At 40.0% G+C, this 24,900-nt stretch overlaps 1 protein-coding gene across 31 annotated transcripts in view; it reads left to right on the top strand.

Annotated features, from left to right (window-relative positions):
• nrxn1a (neurexin 1a) overlaps nt 1-24,900 on the top strand; it is a 1,876,207-nt gene that overhangs the window by 463,208 nt on the left and 1,388,099 nt on the right. For 20 of the 31 annotated variants that reach the window (XM_087991361.1, XM_087991355.1, XM_087991356.1 and 17 more), the window contains one exon: nt 21,495-21,524. The exons of the other annotated variants lie outside the window; for them this stretch is intronic. In XM_087991361.1, coding sequence (XP_087847487.1) covers nt 21,495-21,524 — 30 coding nt within the window. The remainder of the gene's footprint in view (nt 1-21,494; nt 21,525-24,900) is intronic. 31 annotated transcript variants of the gene reach the window in all.

The following is a 24,900-nucleotide window of genomic DNA, read 5'->3' as shown; positions in this document are numbered from 1 at the left end:
CCAAAGTACCTATCCAACTGTTCTGCCATTTTCTTGTTGCCCATAATAAGTTCACTCGCTTCTGTCTTCAAGGGGCCAATTTTAGTCTTAACCATTTTTTTTTTCTTTTCACATACCTAAAAAAGCTTTTACTATCTGCCTTTACATTTTTGGCCAGTTTGCTTTCGTACCTAATTTTTTCTCCACGTATTGCCTTTTTAGTTACCCTCTGTTGCTCTTTAAATGTTTCACAGTCTTCTGGCTTCCTGCTCATCTTTGCTATGTTATACTTCTCTTTTATCTTTATAGTCAGGAGATAAGTTAATCACTGCATGATTCTTAGCCTCTGATTGCTTTTTGTAACCATTGTATTTATATTGCTAATGCGAACAGTTTTTGGTCAGTGATAATCTGCAGGATGTTGATGATGGGGAATTCAGTGATGGCAATGCAAATGAATGTTAAATCACACTGAATTATCTGTGAATCCTCCTCCCAATTCACCCTCCTGTGTAGCTTTTTGTTGCCAAAGAATGGGAAACGATATGGATCGATTTCACAATCTGAGGAGTAGTGAATCAGACTGAACATGCTGCAACCATCAGTGAATATATCTACCTCTGACCTTATGATGGATGGAAGAGCTGAATAGGCCATTCAGCCCATCAGTTCTCCTCTGCCATTCACTGAGATCATAGCTGATCTGCAATCCTCAACTTCAATTTCCTGCCTTATCCCAATAAAGCCTTGATCCCCTCAGTAATCAAAAACATTGTCCATCTCAGCCTTGAATGTGCTTAATAGCCGGCCTCAATGGCTGTCTCTGGTAAAGAATTTCACAGATTCATTACCCTTTGAGAGGAAGAATTCCTTGTCATCTCTGTCATAAATGAGTGACCCTTCATCTGAGATTATGCCTCTGGTCCAAGACTCTCAACTTCACAACCTGGCATTGTCAAGCTGCTGAAAATCTTTTTTATGTTTCAATTAGGTCTCCTTTTATTCTTCTAAACTCTAATGAGCACAGTCCCAACCTACTCAACCTCTCCTCATAAGGAAGTACCTCCATACCCATAACCAACCTTGTGAACCTTCCCTGAACTTTGTCCAAAGCCAGTTTATATTTCCTTTATAAGGGGACTTAAACTGTCCACAGTAATCCATCTCACAGATGTTATCTCACTAGTGCCTTGTACAAATTGAGCAAGACTTCCCTACTTCTATATTCCATTCCCTGTGAAATAAAGACCACCACTCCATTTACCTTCTATATACCTATCCACTGAACGTCCCGCACTCCTGCCTCCGTTATTCTTCAAATCCAAACTTGATTTTCCTGTTTCTGCATTTCATGAATGGAACAAGAGTGCACAACTCGCTTTTTGTTTCATGGATTTGTGCTAAGAGTGTCGTCATCATTCCAGCCATGGCACACAATCTGCACTGATTCACATTGAGAATAATTCTTACAATAATGGCACAGGCTATTAGTGTAGAATTTATAGCTTTGCATTTATAGATTGCTTTAAAAACTATTTATCAACATGACAATTCCAGATAACAGCAATAACTTATTTATACAGCACCTTTAAATGTAGTAAATATTCCCAGCATACCTTCCTGCAACATATTTCTGACTCTTCTGTGAGATTGTATTTGTCCCATAATTGATGTCAGATCATTTTACGATATGCCCAGTCTTCCAATTTTCTTTGCATCTCCTTTATTTAATTTTGATCAGATTATAACTTCAAGCCCTTAATCTTTTGATTCCGATGGAATCCATATCCACAGTGCTTTACAATAATTGTCCTTAACATGGGAGAAGGAGATTGGCCCCTTGGAGTTTGACAATTAGTTGGGCAAAAGTGAATCTATTATAGTTAATAAACACAGGCATTTGATGTGAAACAGCTCAAGAAGATTCAGCATGCTAAAACACTGAGAATTTTTGTATGAATTGTTGATATACAAGTAGTTCAAGGTGCTATCTGGTTTAGCTGGCCTGTTGACAATATCACAAATGCTTTCTGTTCTCCCTTGTGCTGAGCTGTGTCGACCTGGTTGGGAGATATGTTGTGAAGCCACAACTGACCTCAACATCACTGGATTAAGGATGAGTTAAAAGAAAGAAACAATTTTCACTCCCTATAATTAACCAGTAATGCCCCTCTGGAACAAATACAATTCTGTCTTTAAAGTGTAACTTTAAAGTATAGATTGGTGTGTGAGTTATTTTGCAGCTGGAAAGTTTGTCAATGTTCAGAATCACTCCTGGTAGCAAACCACTTGGCTGAAACACTAGAGTGCACAGAACATCCATTGGTATCAGGGCAAGAGGGTAGGGCACTAGAACAAAAATATGTCAACCATAACACAGGAAATGGAAAACCTCGATTATATACTGCTATGGACCAGGCCAGACCCCATAAAACACTTCAAGAAGGTAGCCCAGACCCTAACTTTGCTTGTTGTTTTAAGTAGGTGTAAGGTGGATATTCCAGGGGAGAATCAGCTGGTCAAACCATTTAGTTTTAGACAAAACACAATTGATTTACAAGATTATTGAATGAATTACAAACAACAGAAAACAGAATACCGAATAACCTAATTTATCCGAAAACCCAACAGATCATCCCAACTTAATGATGCTGTTTCAAATACTTGCAACAATTCCCATAAACAGCCCTTGGCACAAAAAGTAAAATCAAACACAGGTTCTTACAGGATGGAAGTTAGAGAGAGAGAGTACCAGCCTGGACCTGCTTCTTTGAGTCCAGCAACTTTTTCACACTCCTGCTAAAAACTGAACCAAGCCAGAGAAAGCTGAGCTGGGAGAACTGGCCACTCCCCTTTGATTGTACAAGTGTTTTATTTTTAAACTTGAACACCTTCTGTCTGAGGCATTTTCTGTTAACTATAATCAAATTGGCCCTAAAACCCTTCAACTCCAGACCATTCAGAGTTTGTGTCATTCGTGACCTCTCCAAAAATAAGCCAATGAGCAATTTCGTCACAATACAGTTTACTGTCTGTATTATGTTTTAGTCCCATTAAATATATTTATTAATTTATTAATAATTAATTTTAATACACAATGTGAAATCCTGCAAGATATCTCAAGACTGCAGACAATATCTGACTTGTTGGTACTGAATGATATAGTGATGATTCAAACAAAGAAAGATTATTTCAAATTATCTATGAAAGCTGCTGTGGAATTTCTTGTCACATTTTATTGGTAATATTTTGATAAATTAGAGTTATTAAAATAACTAGGCCAGTATTTCCTTCCTGGCCCGGTCTGAGAGCAATTAGTACAGAGTGCACCAAAAGTACTGCATCCGGGGATCAAAAGCACATCCTCTGGGGCCTCATTTGAATTCTGTGAGTAAGTCTCAAATGCACATCAGATCAGATGAGAATGAAATCATAGTTATATTTATGAAAAGATATATGAATGTAACTGAGCTTAATGTCATGGTACTTGTTACATCATTTATTCAAAATGACAGCTGTCAATGAATATTGGTGAATCATGAAATTATTTATCGTCACCAGGAGTTGTGATTTGTCATTTCTGTAATCTTCATCTTTAGTCAAACAAACCAAGCACTCCCAATATCTTCACCCTTCCATTGCCTGGCTAAAATTACAGCAGCATCCTGAGCAGCAGTTTGAGTATCACTACTTTTGCCTCATGTGGGAGGGTGCTGGCTGGTTTACCATTTTACTCCGAGGCAAAGTATAAATACGCCATTTTCGACTTGGGAAATATTTGTCAATGACTTTTGAGAGGACCAGATGAATGACTCTCCCAATTTATTAAGGAATATTTGATTTTTTTGCCATCAAATGCATCCAAATGAGCCATTATCCGAAAGGGAAATGCAGCATGTTGGACTTACTGAATGTAATTTTCATGACAATGCATTAGTACGTATGCAGTAAATATTCAAGCAGCAAAAACTAACGTTGTAAAAAAAGACTCATCATGTCAACACCACTGTGTTCCTTCAAACATATTAGCACTTTAACAGCAGCTCTAGAATTGTTCCAGGTTTATTTGAGAAATCTGTCCCAGATTGGCACCAGTGCTCTTGTATGAACTATAGGTGCAAAGCCATCTGAAATTCAGTTGTGACATTTTCATAATTTCCAGGCTGAGTCGAGGAGATTTTGATAGACTGCTATACTGGAGCAGAAATTGAGCCACAGCCAGCTAGCATATTATCTCTTTATTGTTCAGAAGCTATATGCTGATTTTGACCCCATAGTTTTGCTCACCATGGAGGTCACCAAAGTAGACAGAAATGGGATGAGAATCTGAACATTTGGTGAATGAGATTTGCTGTGCTGTTTAATTAATCTCTGATGTTAGTATTCTGTTTCTGCAATTGATATAGAAACCCAAAACATGGTGCAGGCACAAAGAAAACTTCAATGTAAGGATTTCTAATGTAAAGGATTTCAGCATGGGCCAGACTGCAGGAATTTGACATTGATTCTGGAAGCCTCAGCAAACAAGGAAATGGAAGCAAGATGTAGGAATGCTGTGATCTTTTCCTGGAGGTCATGCTTTGGGTTGTGAGGGCCCTCTGCAAAGTTTATTTCCTGCAGATGTGAGGAACAGGCCAGTCTCTCAGAGCAACAAGGCATGGCTGGAATTGACTGAGGAAGTAAGCATAAGATATGTTGTCAGTGAACATTGATCGGGTGTCCTAGACTTTGGCCAGAACAAAGAGCATCTTCTTTAAGGAAAAACTAGCAGAGGAACCCAAAAATTTCAAGTTAGATTAGATTCTCTACAGGGTGGAAACAGGCCCTTCGGCCCAATGAGTCCACACCGACCGTCTGAAGAGTAACCCAGCCAGACCCATTTCCCTTTGACTATCGCACCTAACACTATGGGCAATTTAGCATAGCCAATTCACCTGACCTGCACATCTTTGGACTGTGGGAGGAAACCGGAACACCCGGAGGAAACCCATGCAGACACAGGGAGAATGTGCAACATCTACACAGACAGTCACCCGAGGCTGTGAAGCTGCAGTGCTAACCCTGAACACTGCAGTTCCCATTTTCCCAGAGGCAGGAATGAGGAAAGTTTGTTTTTCCCACATAGATGTTTCTTGGAGGCTACTGGCCATTTAAATAATCAACTGCATCTACTCACCTAGGTTTTGGTAGCCTCAGAGTGTGAAACCTGTAGTTTGCAGAATGGACCTGATGATGGCAGCATCCAAGGAGCAAGAGGTGGGAAGGAAGATGGAGACCCACAAACTAAAGGAGGACACTTCGTCTTCCATCTTGGGAGCCTAAAACCGCACGGCGTGAACATTGAATTCACTGATTTACAAATCTCCAGTCCTCCCACCCAATCCCAGATGCAATCCTCCGACTCAGATCTACCCTCTTGACCTGACCTACCCATCCATCTGCCTCCTCACCTATCGGCTCCACACTTCCCACCGATCTATCACTATTACCTCCTACCTATGCCCACCTATCGCCTACCTTTCCTCTAAACCCCCCCCCCCCTTTCCCCCATTTATATCTCAACCCCCTTCCCCCCCTCCAGTCCTGAAGAAGGTTCCTGCCCGAAATGTTGACTCTCGTTCCTCGGATGCTGCCTGACCTGCTGTGCCTTTTCCAGAACCACACTTTATCAATTCTGATTTCTCCAGCATCTGCAGTCCCCATTGTCTCCTAGTAGTTTTTTTTTAATATAGTGAAGTTTACATCAAACCCTTATGACTTCATTTTTATCTCCAATCTTTGCTTGGGTCTTGTGGTCCACCCATGGTGGATACTAGATGAGTTATTATTGCTGAGCATCCCACTATCAATACCTTGGGAGTTACCATTGACCAGAAACTGAAGTGGAATAGCCACATAAATACTCTGACTGCAAGGTCAGATCAGAGGCAAGGAATTCTGTAAAGAGTATCTCATCTCCTGTCTCTCCAATGCCAACCCACTGTTTGCACGCCATAAGTCAGGTTTGCAATGGACTGCTCACTACTTGTCATGTGGGAAGCTCCACCAATATTGAAGATGCTCTAAGATTAAGCAGTCCATTTGGTTTGCACCTGCATCCACCAGATTTCACATTCAGTGCCTTCCCCTCAGAACTACATCACTGTTCCTTCACTGCTACTGTATCAAAATCCATGAAATCTCTTCCTAACAGCATCGTGAGTGTTCCAATACCCCAAGGACCGCAGTGATTCAAGAAGGCAGTTCATCACCACTTTCTCCAAGGCAGTTAGGAATAGGCAGCAATGGCCCACATCCATGAATGAAAAACAGTGCAATTAAAACTCAAAATAATCTGATCTCTTTGATTTCTTTCTTAGCTTCTTTAGATTGTGCACACTTTTTGAAAGGAAACAGGAATGAACTCTATAAAACTTATTTTCTGTTATTTTTCAGGGATTTCTGTAAGTAACTAGAAAATAATAACTAAAGCATGGCTAATAGTAGGAGTGATATCATAGTTGTAAAAAAAAAACAACCCTAATGTTTAAACCTGTAGTTCTGGAATAGTCCTGCTTTTGGTTTTGTCCTGGAGAATTGCATTTAAAAGTTTAATTTGTTTCTTTTACTGCCAAACCTGGTTCGCAGGACTTTAGTTGATCCTCATTAAATGTAGAATTAACTTTATTTTAGATGCTGTAAGAATCCATCTGCATATTTAGATAACCATAAACATTACTTCGTGAGTTTTTCCGGACATAATAATTAGTGGTGAATGGCCACAGACTGTGTTTACAGTGTGTAGCAAACCAAATAATAGTACTTAATGCACATACATTTGTTGCACCATTACTTCAACTGCTATCTCTTCTTATGGTGCAGGTAATAAATAGATGAAGGAGTACTGAATGGCATTGTTTTGACTTAATCATGCTGTCATAACAAAATGCTGTCTTGCTTTCTGTAATGAAATTATGAAATAGTAACGGTGTAGGGTAATTCTATTTTGCTGAGTCTCACGAGCAGAATGAGAAACAGTCACATAATTTAATGTCCCATTAAATATATGCACATTGAGGTCTGGCAGGTATTTATCAAAAATTAAATAACTTGTTTGCTATAATAAAGCATTGTGCTTATTCAATATTTTACTGGTATTGAAGGAGATGTTTGGCACTAATACAAGTGAGTTTTTTTAAAAAAATCCTTATAAAGCAATTGAGGTGATCTGCATAACCTTTTCTCTGGGGGTGACTGCTCCAACTCCCTGGGTATGAAAATACAGTTTGAGAAGGAATCAGGTCACAATCTGATGAAGAGCATACATCCTTTTAGCACAGTACTGGACTGGTAATTGACCGATCAGCAATTACAAAAATAATGTGCTTCATTATTGGATTACTGGATGATCTGGAGAAAACCCGGTTAACTACACCTAAATCTGACAAATAAGCTGAGTATGATAGTTTTCACATTATAACACAGATGTCAAATACATTTGTACAGAATTTGCCTTCCAAACATTGTCTGCAGCAATCTTAGATTTTCTTTCTCGCACATATACATGAAATGGGGATTAGATATATTGCTAAATACCTGTCTACAGTTATATGTTCAGTTAAAATACTTCAGTAATTTTGAGCATCATAAGTGATAAGGTGTGAAACAGGTAGCAACAGGGATCACACATTATTGCACAAAAATCACAATCCAGATTGTAGAAATATAGACTTTTTGACCCAACTAGTCTATGTTGATGCCAATTGGCCATATTGGCCAACATTATATTCTCATATGCTTGCTTTGTTTTCATCATCAGTTTAATGAAGCTAATCCTTAAAAATAAGTTGACCCCTTATTAGTTTCTGCTGGATGGCTGGCAAAACTGCCTTCATCAATACAGTGATCTCCACACCTCAGGCATAAAATGGACAAGAGAAGTTGTATTCACAATTTGATCTTGTTACGCTATTTTACATCTGGGAAGTGGATGTGATGAAGATCAATATCCACAAGTCATACACAACCATTTCATATCCATGAGGAAAAAAACATCTCAAAAACAGCTAATTACATTTTTGTCACTAATTAACACCTGAACTCATTTTCAAATGAGGTACCAAATAAATAACTTTAAAATGGCTCCTGTCATTAAATACCTAAATACAGTAAAAAATGGCAGCCATATTATCAACTTCATATTTTTCTAGCCTCTGACATTCCCCAACTTCTTACTGATTACTACTGCTTTGCTGTCATCACCTGTAGGACATACAAAATATGAATTTATTTGTAAAGCAGTAATTTGTACAAATCTCCCTATTTCAGCACTCCTAAAGAATAGTATGCTTTTAAAAAGGTGCTAAACAAAAATCACTTTCCCTATCAAAAGTGGTTACATTTTGACCCTGTAACTTTTACATTCAGAGTATACTGGCTGCCTTGAACTCAACTGACCCAAAACATCCTCTACTCAATCTTTAATATCCTGCTAACTCTTGTTAATTTAAACTACTAACTATTTTCAGATAAACTGTACTGCTTTCCGTCCAAAACCAGGTTCATGTTGCGTCCTCACTCACTGATTTGCTCCCTACTTCTTCCTTACCAGTTCCTCTCTGACCCTCCAGCTCACTACTTCCCAATCTCATTCCCAACTTGCTGCTTTCATCCTAAGTTTCCCTGCCCTGCGTCACCTTACTTGTCACTTCCCTCTCCTAAATCTTCACTGTGAGCAAGAGCAGTGTAGTGGAAGAGTAAGGGAGGGAGCGAGTGAGCGAGAGAATCAAGGAGAGGCTGAAGAAGGGTCATTTTTAACTTGAAACATTCACAGTGTTTCTCTCTCCACAGATGCAGACCTGCTAATTTTCTCCAACGTTCTCTCCTTTTTTTCCTTTGGATTTTTGGCATCTGCAGTATTTTGCTTTTATTTTAATTATTCATTTTGCTTCTAGGTCAAAAATTTGAGAGCAATGTATAAACAAAAAAAAATCTTAAAAAATGCATATATCTTTCAGATCAAAGCATCGGTTTAAATTTATTTCTGGGACATTCCAGATGAACCACATTGCCATCGGTGCAGATTGCAGGAAGATGTGTTTTGATTTTGAGTTTTGCTGTGCTTTCTCACAGTCACAGACAATTGGAGCCTAGAGTAGCCTTGAGAATCAGAGAGAGAAGTTGCCATGAGCTGTTGAACAAAATGAAAAAGCTATCAGAAGTCAGAGTTTTTCGGAGTTGCAATACAGTGGGGCCTATGCTTGAGCTAGGATGTTCACAATTGTGAATTACGTAAGGGAAGTTGGAAGATTGATTAGCAGGATGGCAGTCGAAGGACTTCAAGAATTCTGACACTTTGGGAATCATGGGAAGAAAGTCAAAGCAGATTCCTAAAAGCTGTGCAACACTGGTTTGATTGCAGGACAAGTGAAGGAACTCTCAGCATCCTGTGCCATGTAGTTGAACTCTGGATGAGTATTATGTACTGCTGCAGTTTCAAACTGAAAGAAAATGTGTCTATGAACCATTAATTTGGTATTACTGGCTTTACTTCTTTTAATAATGGCCTTTGTTGCAATCAGGGCAATGGTCTCACGTTTGTTTCCCAAATAAATCAAGCTTATTAAAGACAAAATCTTTTCCCTAGCTTGCAACTGGGAACCTTTCTGATCAGGAGAAAGGGCAGGCAGAATTTTATAGGGGCCTGAGTGATGTGGGCTGTGGTGGGATTTGTGGCAGAATCACATGAGAGATCTGGTAATACCTATCTTGACTTTGGAAACAACTCACTATCATTTCTGTGTTTGCTGAGTGGCGAAGCAAGTTTCTCACAGACTGGGCGGTGGTGAGCAGCCAAATAAAGAGACTTATAGCTTGTTAAACACCTCATTTATGATACAATTCATCTCATTAATATTCAGTTTGCTATCTTATCAAATACCCCAAATAAGCTCGATATTACGAATCCTCAACATGGAAGCCAAAGCAGATATCTGATAACTTCAGCTCAGTGGTTGGTCCAAAGGACCTCCCAGTTGGATAGAGGATACATCTCAAAGCACACCCCATAGGCAACAGCCACATCTACTCCATACCCATAGACACTGACATCTGACTGGACCAGCCTGTAAGAATAATCATGGGTTATATCTAATCCACTTGTAGGAAGCTTCCGCACTTTAATGCTGCACCTCATGCTGCACAAGTAACTATCACTGTAATGCTGCAGCAAGAGCACTGTGCTCTCAGGGACATATACCCAACTCATCTACCTATAGACTCACTGCATCCCTGCCTTTCATGGCCTTGCTGTACCGTTTTGCATCCTCAGCCCGTGATACCAAGCTCACCATACTGCCGTCTTGCTTGTTTGCAGATACAAAGCCAGAAAGTGTGTCCTGGTTGTTAGCACTCCTCTGCAAAGTCAAAGGAGACAACTTTCAGCCAGGGAACGCTGGCACAGTAAGTGAAGGGTGGCCTCCGTTACCAGTCAGGATTCCTGGGCTCAGTCAGTCAGCCACTCGGGGCAGTTAGTCATATGCTGTCTCTATTAAAGGGGTGAGGAGACTAATGTCAGTCAGCTCATCACCATCATGAATCTTTCTGCTCTATTGTGGGCTGCTTTCTTCCTGCAATAAGAGAGAGGCAGGTCTTTAGGGGGACGGAAGTGGGTGACACGGCTGTTAGTTTTGATGCAGGGGGTGCAGTGCCCAAGTGAGTGAGTATGCAGCTCAGAGGGCATACAGGGGAATGATTTCAAAGTTATGATTGGTGAGAGTGAGTAAGAGAAATTCTTGCAGGCAACAGTAAGAGTGGTAGAACATGAGGTTAGTAGGAGGTGAGGGCAGTAACAGAGAGAGATTGAGTGTGATGTACTGGAGACAACTGAATGGCATTTACATGAGCAGATCAGAGAAGGATACTGACCTTCTTCCTACATTACTGTGCAATCTTCCAGATGGCTGAGATTACACTGACCAGGTTGGCAACCTTAGACTAGGCTGGCATGATCTTGCACAGTGATCTCTTCTGCTGGTCCTGAGGAGACAATACATCCTGTCTGTCCACCAGCCCAATCAGCAGTACCTCAAGGCCCCTCTCTGCAAAGGGGCAGCAGATTACCCTTATCTTCCATGTCTGGAGCAAATGTCAGGGAAAGCTTTCTATGTAGTAGCAGTGCCTCTTACAGATGGTAAGCTCTGCTAAAACCATGTGTAAGTGACACAGGGTGTGTATGTTGAACGTGTTGCATGCTGTGCCAATCAAGCAGGTTGCTTTGTTCTGGAGGGTGTTGAGGTTTTTTTGAGTTGTTGTGCAGCAGTTATCCAGGCAAGTGGTGAATAATCCATCATCATCCTGTCCTGCACCTTACTGATGGTGGACAGACATTAGGGAGTCAGGAGCTGAGATATTCCCCAAATGGTTCCCAGTCTCTAATCTGCTCTTGTAGCTTTAGTGTTTATTCCAGTTCATATTCTGGTTAATGGTAATGCCCAGAATGTTGCAAATGGTAGATCCAATGATGGTATAATGCCAAGGAGTTAGGGTTGGGAGCATTTGTTGCATTCCTCTTGTTGGAAATGGTTGCTACCTGGGACTTGTGTGAATGTCGCTTGCTATCTATCAGCCAAATCCTGAATATGATCCGAGTTTTGGAGTGTTTGTTCTGAGATTGCTTCGGTACCTGAGGAGATGCAGATTGTGCTCTGCATCATGCAGTCATAAATGAACATCCTCACTTCAGACCTTATGATGGATGAAATGTCATTGGTGAAACTGCTGAGATGGCGAATTGCCAGTTATCGATTGGCCAACGTGGCCAGCAGCTCTCAAAGCTGAGACATGGGGTTTGATGTTCATCTGAAGCCACTAGACTGTCACTAAATGGCTGTGAAAGAGCCAGTCATATAGAGATGACCTTGCCAACAACTTTTCATCACCAAACATGAACCACTCCTCCAGCATAACATTCCATTTTCTGAGGTGAGAGTGCTACCGACTGAATTACAGCTGAAAAATCCATACTCTTTTAGTCTACGCAGAAATAGAGGTGAAATGTATTTGCTTCTGGTGTATTTAGCATTGTAACATATAATCCTAATATGAATATTTTCCAACAAAGTTTAACATTGCATGGAAAAGTATTTTTTTCCTTTCAATGGGTGTTGTGCTATCAGAATAGGAAACATACAACAACTTCCTTGAAATTTGTATTTCTGATGGGGCTTAATTAATGCTCTCAGGGACTCTTGTTCATTCCTCTGGATCCTGCTCTCAGGTTTAAATGAGAGCCAAAAGCCCACAATGTGTGGCAACTATTCCCCTTTGATTTAATTGGCTGAGGTAGAAACATCATGATGAAGGACCAGCATTCCTACGAGTTTAATGTGATCTGACTCATATCTCCATCTTATATGTTGATGTTGGAGTCTGATTCCTTGTGCACAAATGGTGTATTCAACGCTTTGAAGAATGACAGTTTTCACATGATGATTTGCAAACAATGTTGAACATTGATCATTGATATTTCGTGCTGTTCGCCACAAATGGCTAGATGTCAGAAAGTTGCTTGTTTCCCAATGCAACCACCACATTTCACAAGTACTTTATTTCCCAGCTTTACAATCTCATTTTAAATGTCATGTCTTCATTCAATTCTTCTATTCTCAATTGCATTTGCATATATGTTGATTGGCTCTATGTCATGGTTGATGAAAACAAGCACATAGGATATGCAAAGTTGAGTGTAGCTAAACATATTTCCAACATCTTGAGAGGATCACGAAGATTTGATGTTGTCATTGCTTGATGTGGCAAACACTGATTGATTTTCTGCTCTACCATACTGTCGATTCATTGGAACCATATCTTGTCTCTAAGAGCTATTTGGTTTTTGACAGTCCCCCGAGACCTTCATGTGCTGCATCGACAACTCTCCTTCAATGAATGTGGAATGACAATACAATTGTTGTATAACATGAGATGTCCCATGAGATGTGGTTATAGAAATAAGCTCATGTTAAACGACTTACAGTATATGCATTATTTAATTTGAAGACACTGTCTTGATCACATCTTTCCACTTTCAAGATTCCATAACCTTAATAGAAACATAGAAATTGGATTAGGAGTAGGCCATTTGGCTTGTTGAGTCTGCTCTGCTATTTCACATGATCAATGCTGATCATCTCACTCAGTGTCCTTTTCCCACTTTCTCCCTATAGTCTTTGATCCCATTAACCTATATCGAAGTCTCTCTTGAAAGCATTTCATGTTTTGACATCCATCACTTTCTTTGGAAGAGAATTCTTCTACCTTGTGGACTCCGTCATCAAATTGTGTAAGAACCAAGTTGTGTCACAAAATTAGGGAAAAAGTGTCTATTGTACATGTGAGTCTGAGCAGATTCCAAATTGCCTGCATACATTGATAAGGTGTTATACCTTTGCCACTGAACATATGACTCACTTGCAACATACTGTTTTAATTGAACAAGCAGTTAACTGTCTTCAAGGTGAAATGACATTCTCTAAAAAATTGTAGGCGTGCATGTATGACTGAAGATGAAAATGTCAATGTTCAGTGTGTCTTCAAGTTCTTGAGTTACAGACTGAAACATGTGCTGAATGCCTCAGCTGCTGAATTAACATCAAAATCGAGTCTCTTGAATCAAAAAAGGTCCAGTGTCAATGTGGAGGATACTGTGTAAAATATCTTGATTTTTTTTGGAAGCTCAATTTGATGTTAGCCGCATTAAAGTCAAGTTTAGCAAAGTATTCACACCATTCACACTCTCTGCAATGTCTGACTATCCGTATCTTGTGTCCATCTCATTTTAATGCTTGATTTCATGACCACATATCAACACAGATTCTAATCTGGTTCTCTTAGATTTCTTGAAGACTTGTATGGCTGACACCAAAAGAGTAGGCTTATCCCCAACTTCCTCAGTAATGTCAAGGTCAAAAAAACACTGAAGTTCCTTTTTTGCTTCCTGAGTTGCAATAATATTCATCTCTGCAATAGGGAACTGAAGGGATCTTACAGTGAGCTTACAGTAGAAAAGCACTCATCTTTCAGTTCAGAAATAAGTGATTTCTTGATAAATGTAGGGAGAACATACAATTGTGATCATGTTGTTGTGTGGAAGCACATGACATATATATGACATAGACTATAGCATCCCTTCCACTGGATTGCTAAAAAAATCGTTTGTTAAAACATTTTTGTTCTGCACTCATCAGGACAATTTGCAAGAAATACTAAAGTAAAGAAATAATAGCACTTATACCAGACACTAGGGAAGTACTGATTGGATGGCAAGTAGAATCTGATGAATAATTTTTCAAAGGAGAATGCAATCACTAATGATGATTGACAGTTAACTTCCAAGCTTTGTTTCATTTTTTTAATGGCATACTTGACCAATTACACTAAATCTCCCCTGTTTATGACTCTGATTGGTCAAGGCACAACCTCGAGAAATAAAACAGAGACAGGCTGTCACCTATTTTGTTGAGTTGATACATAGACTCACAACAGTGCAGAGAGAGGCCATTCAACCCATTGAGTCTGCACTGACCCACCCACACATAGCCCCCTGTCCTATCCCTATGACCCCACATTTCCCATGGCTAATCCATCTAGCCAGCACATCCCTGGACACAATGGGGCAATTTAGCATTGCCAATCCACCTAACATGCACATCTTTGCACTGTGGGAGAAAACCAGAGCACCCAGAGGAAACCCATGCAGACATGGGGAGATCATGCAAACTCAACTCAGACAGTCGCCTAAGGCTGGAATCGAGCCCGGGTCCCTAGTGCTGTGATGCAGCAGTACCAACCATTGAGCTACTTTGCTGCCTGTTCTTTTTGTGTTCTTTCTATCTGCAAAGAACAGGGCCCTGTCTATTTGTATATGTCGCTCCCAGTACACACAAGTGTGCAATACTGCAAACCTGACTGACAATCCTAGATTGTTGACAAATTCTTTCACCCTCTCTGTATTATGCAGCCCACATTGTCCAATTATGGAATTAGATCATATCACATGGGCAGTGACTGCATGCAGGAGAAAGTGAGGACTGCAGATCAGAGTCAGGAGTGTGGTGCTGGAAAAGCACACAGGTCAGGCAGCATCCGAAGAGCAGGAGAATCAATGTTTCGGGCAAAAACCCATAATCAGAAATGAGGCCTCATTCCTGATGAAGGGCTTTTGCCCGAAATGTTGATTCCCCTCCTCCTTGGATACTGCCTGATCTGCTGTGCTTCTCTAGCACTACAGTAGTGACTGCATGCAACCCATGGCTTCAGACCTTGGCATTCAACACATACCAGCCTCAGTGCATTCTCCTAGCACACCTCCAAATCATTGACAGAATGGTTCTCCACTTCAATGCTGCACAGTCGAGCATGTCAGCACCTCTCATTGTAGTGCTATTGCAAAGATACTTTGCAACTGGGACTCGGAACCATTTTATGTACTGGATCACAGTGCATCTCCCTGCCTTATTTTGCCCTTTTGTACTTTGCCTCCTCAGCCAGACCTTAAAGGCTAACAGTATTGCTGCCCTGCCTTGTTTTTTGGTGCAGACACGAAGCCAGCTTGTCATGGTTGGTATCAATGGTCCATCAAGGGCCTGGACATGTTGCTAAATGGCACCATGTGATATCAATCTCTCTCCTGCTCATGTACCAGTCATGTATGCGCCAATACTTCAATCAAACAGCCATATCACAGAGACTAAAGGAAGTAGTCCTTAGTCAAGGGTCACACTCATCCATTCAGGGGTCCCAGCAGAGGAAGTCAAAAGCAGATTCCAATATTCATCAAGGGGCGCGGACATGATCAGTCGACAGCTTGGGGCAGTCACAGCTGGGAGGTATGTGCCTCTACAGTCTGGCTCCAGAGGCGCAGTGTATTCACTCCTGGAGTAAAGATGGCTGGGGTGCTGTATGGAAGTCATTCCAGAGTCTGGTTGCTCATCATTCAGGGCTGTCCATTTGTTTAAAAAAAATCAGGAGTGGGGATAGTTTATTAGGGTGCACTGTGATGGGAAGGAAGCTGTGAAACTCAATTGTGTGGTTTGGAGGCAGTTTGCTGGGATGCAGAGAAGGTTATAGACTCCCGTACAGTAAAGGTGATACACATGAGGCTGCTGGACCTGACTGTCTGAGGCAGCCAGCAACTATCCGTGGAGGCAGTTGACTCTAATGTCTGAAGCTGTTCAGTTTCCAATGGGTATCAGAAAGGTACTTTCAAGTTGCCCTAAAATAACTGCCAGCTTCTCTTGTGCACATCAACTGAGTGACAAACTGCTGACATTGTAGTGTCCTCTCTTGTCTAGGGCTGAGCAGATGCCTTCTCTCTGGTATTTCTCTGCATGTCAGCAATCTGGATATTTATTCCTTAGCCAGCTGCAGAGATGTAGTGGTGAAGTAATGTCGGTCTGTTTAGTTATGATTTGTAAACCTTGCACTGCACAGAGGGAGGGATCTTGCATCAGGAACGTAATATGAATGTTGCAGCTCATCTCATGAGGAAAATGTGCAGGATGGGGACAGCAGATGGGATAGGATGATGACACCCCTGTATTAAAAATAAGGGCCTGAGATTCAAACAATTTTCTTTTTGGACAGCTACTTAATTTATGGAAGCTATTTTTCGGTATTCAGCATTTACGTGTCTTCATTTTCACTAAGATGTTTATTAGAATATGCAAACAAATAGGAACATTTCCCTTTGATTTTTGTCTTCATATAAGAAGTATTTAGACTTTCATAAAGAAAGAGAGGAATCCATCAATATCTTAATAATAATTGAGCCTCTATTAAATTAATATCCCAACATACAAGGAAAGCATTAATCTATTCAATGCCATAGTATTTAATTTACCACGAAACAATGGACAAAACATGGCAATAAACACTTTTTTTCAGAAGAGCTGATATATAGATATACACACAAGAAATCCTAAATGCACTTTTTACAAACTGGTGAACTCACAGCTGCTGATTGAAATCTCATCTGGGCAGAACTGAACAAATTTAATCAGCAATTGTTAGTAGAGTCAGAGAGTCATTGAGATGTACAGCACGAAAACGGATGCTTCGGTCCAACTTGTCCATGCTGACCAAATATCCCAACCCAATCTTGTCCCACTTGCCAGCACCTGGCCCATATCCCTCTAAACCCTTCCTAATCATATACCCAACCAGATGCCTTTTAAATGTTGCAATCATACTAGCCTCCACCACTTCCTCTGGTAGCTCATTCCATACACATACCACCTTCTGTGTGAAAAAGTTGTTCCTTAGGTCTATTTTATATCTTTCTCCTCTCACCCTAAAGCTATGCCCTCTAGTTCTGGACTTTTCCACCCCAGAGAAGAGACTTTCTCTATTTATCCTATCCATGCTCCTCATGATTTTATAAACCTGTATAAGATCACCCCTCAGCCTCTGATGCTCCAGTGAAAACAGCTCGAGCCTATTCAGCCTCTCCCTATAGCTCAAATCCTCTAATCCTGGCAACGTTCTTGTAAATCTTTTCTGAACCCTTTCAAGTTTCACAACATCCTTCTTAAAAGGTGGAGACCAGATTTGCATGCAATATTCCAAAAGTGGCCTAACCAATGTCCTATACAGCCGCAACATGACCTCCCAACTCCTCTACTCAATACTCTGACCAATTAAGGAAAGCATACAAAATGTCTTTTTCACTATCCTATCTTCCTGTGACTCCACCTTCAAGGAGCTATGAACCTGCACTCCAAGTCTCTTTGTTCAGCAATACTCCCTAGGACCTTACTATTAAGTGTATGAGTCCTGCTAAGATTTGCTTTCCCAAAATGCAGCACCTCACATTTATCTAAAGTAAAACTCCATCTGCCACTTCTCAGCCCATTGGCCCATCTCATCAAGATCCCATTGCAATCTGACGTAATGTTCTTCACTGTCCACTACACCTCCAATTTTGGTGTCTTCTGCAAACTTACTAACTATACCTCTTATGCTCACATCCAAAACATTTATATAAATGATGAAAATTAGTGGACCCAGCACAGATCCTTGTGGCACTCCACAGGTCACAGGCCTCCAGTCTGAAAAACAACCCTCCACCACCACTCTCTGTCTTCTACCTTTGAGCCAGTTCTGTATCAAAATGGCTCGTTCTCCCTGTATTTCACAGATCTAACCTTGCTAACCAGTCTTCCATGGAGAACCTTTTTTTACTGAAATCCATATAGATCACATCTACCACTCTGCCCTTATCAATCCTCTTTGTTACTTCTTCAAAAAACTCTATCAAGTATATCCATTTCAGATCTTATTCATGGATTTAAATTTAACAATTGGCACTGTGCTATCTAGAATATCACCAACTACATTCTTCCGCTGTGTAGTGGTACTTGAACACATGTAGCCTGGATGCTCAAGAGATTTAGCATTCATTTACAGAGATTTTATTACCTCAGTGCGTACAAATTTCTCTGGCTGTTTGTTAGTTGAAATTCCTTTATTGACAATTGAAAACTACTCTCTGTCCTTTGCACTCTCCCTCTCTTTCCCAACCATCCATGTTCATTGGCACACTTGAGAAAATAGACAGGCAGAAAGCTGGAACAGCACAGTGAGCCAGGCAGCATCAGGAGGTGGAGAAGTCGCCATTTCAGGTGTAACCCCAAGAAAGGTTACACCCGAAACATCGACTTCTCCACATCTTGCTATTGTGTTCTTTCAGCCTCCTGCCTGTCTATTTTGGATTTCAGCATTGAGTCATAAAGTCATAGAGATGTACAGCATGGAAACAGACCCTTCGGTCCAACCGTCCATGCCGACCAGATATTCCAACTCAATCTAGTCCCACCTGCCAGCACCCAGCCCATATCCCTCCAAACCCTTCCTATTCATATATATAATTCATATAAATGCCTCTTAAATGTTGCAATTGTACCAGACTCCACCACATCCTCTGGCAGTTCATTCCATACACGTACCACCCTCTGCGTGAAAAAGTTGCCCCTTAGGTCTCTTTTATATCTTTCCCCTCTCACACTAAACCTATGCCCTCTAGTTCTGGACTCCCCCACCCTAGGGAAAAGACTTTGTCTATTTATCCTATCCATGTCCCTCATAATTTTGTAAACCTCTATAACGTCACCCCTCAGCCTCTGACGCTCCAGGGAAAACAGCCCCAGCCTGTTCAGCCTCTCCTTGTAGCTCAGATCCTCCAACCCTGGCAACATTCTTGTAAATCTTTTTCAAGTTTCACAACATCTTTCCGAAAGGAAGGAGACCTGAATTGCACACAATATTCCAACAATGGCCTGACCAATGTCCTGTACAGCCGCAACATGACCTCCCAACTCCTGTACTCAATACTCTGACCAATAAAGGAACGCCTTCTTCACTATCGTATCTACCTGCGACTCCACTTTCAAGGAGCTATGAACCTGCACTCCAAGGTCCTTTTGTTCAGCAACTCTCCCTTGGACCTTACCATTAAATGTATAAGTCCTGCTAAGATTTGCTTTCCAAAGCATCTGCAGTTTTTTTTTCTCTTTACGCTTGAGAAAATAGCTTATCCAATGCCAGCAGCCCATTGAGGGAACAGTATTGTAGAGGTGACATCTGAGCAGATAGTAAAACATAAATGATCTACATCAGCAACAATGACAAAATTTTATCTAGACTATACTGTCAGTTCTAGACCTTTGCCAAGACTGAACAACTATGAATTCTAGGTACACGAGTATACTTTTCTGAACAAATTTGTGACCGTTTCCTCAAAGAGGTCTCAATGCATATGCAGCAGAAATGGATCAAACTGACCCATGACCTGGGATAAGCTTGTTGGCTATCATCTGGTTGCTAAAGAGCCTAGAGAGTTATGACGTACTGAGAATCTTCTATACAAGAGAAACCTCTCTGACACTGTAATACTGAAGTGCTCGTCTCCCCAGATATGGAAGCCAGCCACTTCTGCTCCCTTGCAAGGCACAGCCTTACCACCCCAGTAGAACTGGAGGAGAATACAGATGCCTCTTCCCCATCTGATTTTCCTTTGTTGAGTTCAGAGGCAAGGTCAAGGTATGAAAGTATGTCTGCACCTCTCACAAGCGTTCAATGATCTGCTGGATCAGGGTTGACAACATCTTTATAGAAGAAGCCATAAATTTATGTCTGAAATGTGAACCCGCTCATGGCCTGGATAAATTCTGCATACAGCAGTGTAGAGCCTCTGGAAACTCTACCAAATTACTTGCTGCAACTTCAGTGTGTAGCTCCGAATGGCATGGGGCACAGCAGGGGTTTCATCTCCCACACACCTCCAAATGTCAATGATCTTTGTTGTCACAGACTCTATTAGTTATTTGGGAATACCTGTGGACACATACTTTTTATTATGCTTCTTTTTGATAAAATTGGTTCAAGTTATAAGATATGTTCCATGTTATTAATTATGGTAGAAACTATAAAGTAGCCTCACACATTAAAGTAATAGTGGCTGAAGTTGGAAACTGGCAATGATTATATCTATGTTGTCACATTTTGTGTCAAAATAAAAATGTTTGACATGGAAATTGTATGAAATCAATTCTGGAAACAGTGGTTGGTAATTTGACACAAATGAGAACATTGCATGCACTTAGTTTCTGCTTTATACACACAGACAAATTATTTGCAAGAAAATCTGAAGCTGCATTGTGCCAAAATGAAATATTTACTGAATTGAATGTTAAATAAAAAGAAATGTTAACACTATGAATATTAAGTACTCATCCAATAAAAGCATAGAGGATTGCAGTGCAGAAGGAAGATATGTGGCCCATTATGTCTGTATTTAGTGTGAATATGCCCAAAATAGCTACTACTGCTCTGACCTCTCACCATCAACCCCATGATTTCTCTGATTCTAATATTTGATCGTGTTTCTCCCTGAAAAGGCATAATTATGCCCTTCTCAACTCTGCCTGTAATTAAGAAATTTCTTCCAAATTCTTACCACACTCTTGCTGGCAATCTTATGTTGAATATCACTTATCTCCAATACCTCACCAAGGAATAGACTAAAAAGACACTTCAGGGAGGAGAAAGTGAGGACTGCAGATGCTGGAGATCAGAATTGAGAGTGTGGTGCTGGAAAAGCACAGCAGGTCATGCAACATCCAAGGAGCAGGAGAATTGACGTTTCAGGCATAAGCCCGAAATTCCTGATGAAGGGCTTATGCCCAAAACATCAATTCTCCTGCTCCTCAGATGCCATCTGATCTGCAGTGTTTTTCCAGCACCACACTCTCGACTATAAAAACTCTTCAGAACTTTAGAAACCTCTATCAGACCATAGAGGGAAAATACATCATCTCCAGAGTTAAGTACTTAAAATTCATAATACTTTTCCAATTGAAATCCTTTGTGTTCTTTCAATTCCTTTCTCTTTTAAAGTACATGTTTATTTTGAGTATAAAATTGTAATAAAACATTGAACATATGGCAAGGATTAACTAGTTAAGATTTTCTTCATTTCTAAGGAGTTATCTCTAGCAACATCTACAGGACTGGTAAGTTCCTTGTTTCAGAACCACTTCTTATCTTTGGAATTTCTTAAACATTACAGTTTTGTTTCTTTGATCAGTAAGTTGCTTTTTTATGAATTTGCTTCTTAAATTCAAGGCTCCTAATAGTTATATAATTTTGTTGCACATTGGGGTTGAAAGGAGCCATTTATTTAAAGCTTCATCTTTCATACTGTCGAAATATTCATATGGGAGGGAGGATGGGTTCCAAAAGAACTTCAGTTTGGGAGGAAGTAAATGAAGTGTTTAATTTTTAAATGATCCTGAGAGAACGATTTGAGTCATTTTTCAAAAAGATGTTTGTGATATAATGAGTTAATGTTTTGTTAATTTTAACAAATGTATGAAATGTGACAATCTGACTTTTAGACCATCTTTGATGCATGCCTGTTGCTGGTTATATGGAATATAAGCTTACATGTGCGATTTTGTGAACTGATCATTGCAGCATAATTATACTGTGCTGTTGTGAGTAGTGAGGAAGAGTACAACAGAGTCAACGCCATTAATTTCAAAATGCTATAACATAGAGAATGATTCATGACCATCTTGTATTGTACAACAGTAAAATGTTAAGCTTGCAGAAAAATAATTAGGGGATTCTAAATAAGGGATTTTTTATTAACCGATAGAAGCTGCTCTATTATATAGAAGCAACATTTAGATACAGTTTTCCAAATCTGGTTCTAATCAGAAAAGAATTAAATATTTTCTGAGTTATTCTATTTGTAACAAAAATGGAATGAAAGATGTTTAATCAAGAGACAGATCTCAATAAAACAATCCAAGATGGAGGGTGGGAAAAGATTGTGGTTGAAAGAGCTGCTCCTTTTTTTGAGTTATTTTAGGTGTTGGACGTGATTTCCTCAAATTCCAGAAGCAGTAATTATTGTTTTATATGCTGTTGCATTGTTTTGGAATTTTGGGGGAAGAAGATCACAACAACGGCACTTTTAAAAGGAAGAAGTCAGACAAAAGTCAGTGACCACATGGTCAGTGAGGGAGAGAGAGAAAGAAACCTACACTGCTGACTGACACAACAGTGAATCTGTACAGTTCTTGCCTTTGCTGTTTGAGTTCATGTATATCTGGCCATTGGAAAAATTAACGAACAGTGAAATTCACAGCTGACTTTGGAGGAACCTGTGTGGGAGAGCTCGCAGCACAGGTACAGATAAGTGCACAGTTTTTATGTGTTACCTTGCTGGAAGTCTACAGTAGTGAGTAGAGTGGGTTCTTTCTTGATTATATGTTTTATTGAGATATGTTTCTTGATTAAATTTTTAAATATAAACCATAAGTACTAAGTTAGCCTGGAGCACTGTTTTGTTTTAGAACAATAAGAAGGTGCTATTTTCTGGATCTGTAGATTGTGAAGGAGCAAAGACGGCCTTTCGTAGAGTGATGTGCTCTTCCTGTGGATGTGGGAGTTTTTCAGGGCTGATTTAGTGTCAAATAGTCCCCACCAGGAACAGAGTTTAATATCTGAACTCGCACTTGGGTTTAATAAAATGAAAAATACAATTATGAGGTGCAATATTGGCTATAGAAAAGAGGAGGCTCGAGTATTTTCTGGACATTAGATTCACAAACAATATTAAATGTAAGGTTGAAGCCTCATTGGAAAGCTAGAAAATTTGTGAATTTCATAGCAGATAATAAGCATTTTTGCATAATATGTATTTTGGACAAATCATTAGGTTAACAATGATGTGATTATTAATTATACCCTGTGAAAGTGTTCATGTTACTCATTCAGGGATGCCAACAGCATCTCAAGCAGAATTTGGGTGTCCCTGCAATTTGATTAGGGAGCAGGTTAGAGGATGGTGCCAAATATTAGATGAAGAAACACATAAAAGAAGGACATGATTGAAGAATAACAATGCAAAAATGAGTGCAAGTTTGACTTGAGGTTCATTTATTCTGGAGGACAATGAGCAAGTGTTTGAGCAGGGAGAAGAGGTATTCTCAAGTGTTATCCTCCTAATTAGATGGGGGGTGGATGACCTCTAAGTAGAAAGGAGTATGTATTGTCCTTTATTAATTGATGGGATGTGGGTGTTGCTGGCTAAGTCATCACTTATTGCCCAGAGGACAGTTAAGAGTCACTTACAGTATTGTGGGTCAAGAGTCACATGTAGGCCAGAAGAAATAAAGACCACAGTTTCCTGCCCTTGAGGACTTTTGTAAACTAAATGGAATTTTCCCACTCATCTGCTTCAGTTTCATGCATATTATTAGACTCTTAATTTCTGATTTTTATTGAATTCAAATTCCTTTTTCTGCCATAGCAGGATTCAAACCTGGGTCCCCAGAGCATTACCTGGGTAGGTGGACAAGCAGTACTGCCACTAGGTCATCACCTCCACACATGTGGTTACTTTACGCTATCTATGCCAAATACTCTACTTTATAAATAATCTGGTGATATACTCTGTGTCCTTCATGAAGAGTCGTGAGACAAATATCCCGTATTTTCTTTCTTTTCAAAATAATCAAAAATTATGATATGGCTTGGTCTGCAGGCATGGCTGAGTTGAATGGGACATTATGTCCCTGGTTTACATCAGGTATTTTGAGAAGAATATCTAGAAATTCTGGAAATTTCTATTCTTGCATCCTCTTCAGGTGACACAGATCAATTTCAATTCTCACTTTCAAGTGGATGAGTTTGAAATGGACTTGCAATCTCAGAATTCAAACTTGGTGGGTTTCCATGGGATTGAGTTCCGCCAATGACATTTCCTGGAAGACTACATTACTTTCATTTGTGGGAAAGTCCTGGAAGATTCTGTTCTCTAGCTCAAGTTAAAAAAGGGAAAGTGATAGCAAAGTGTGAACGTCACTAACCTGGTAATCCAGAAACCCAAGTTAATATTCTAGACACATGAGTTTGAATTCCACTATGACAGATGGTGAAATTTGAATAGAAAATTGGAATGAACAGCCTGATGGTGACCAGGTAGCCACTGTCAATTGTCATGAACGCTCATTTGGTTCACTAATGTTATTTAGGGAAGGATATCAACCATACCTACTTGGAAATCTGCCATCTGTGACTCCGGACCCATATCAATTTTAACTCTTAACAGCCTTCTTGGCAAATGGGAATGTGCAATAAATGCTGGTCTACTGAACAACATTTATATCCAGTGAATCAATCAATAAAAATACCAGAGTATTTCTGTTGCAATAGGATTACACCTTGTTATAAATGTCACAGGAACAATCTCACACGAGATGCCCAAAATAATGAGGGAAGTAGAACAATTTGCACTGGTAATGAAAAGTAGAATTGTGTTTTTTACAGATTAAGTCTAGGGGCAGAATCTTGTGCCGCTACCAGCAGCAGGAAATG

This window comes from Chiloscyllium plagiosum, unplaced genomic scaffold, assembly GCF_037043375.1.
Source record: "Chiloscyllium plagiosum isolate Xiang-an unplaced genomic scaffold, Cpla_swu_hap1 HiC_scaffold_10, whole genome shotgun sequence".
NCBI classification, from domain to species: domain Eukaryota; kingdom Metazoa; phylum Chordata; class Chondrichthyes; order Orectolobiformes; family Hemiscylliidae; genus Chiloscyllium; species Chiloscyllium plagiosum.
This window is presented reverse-complemented; position numbering and strand designations above follow the sequence as displayed.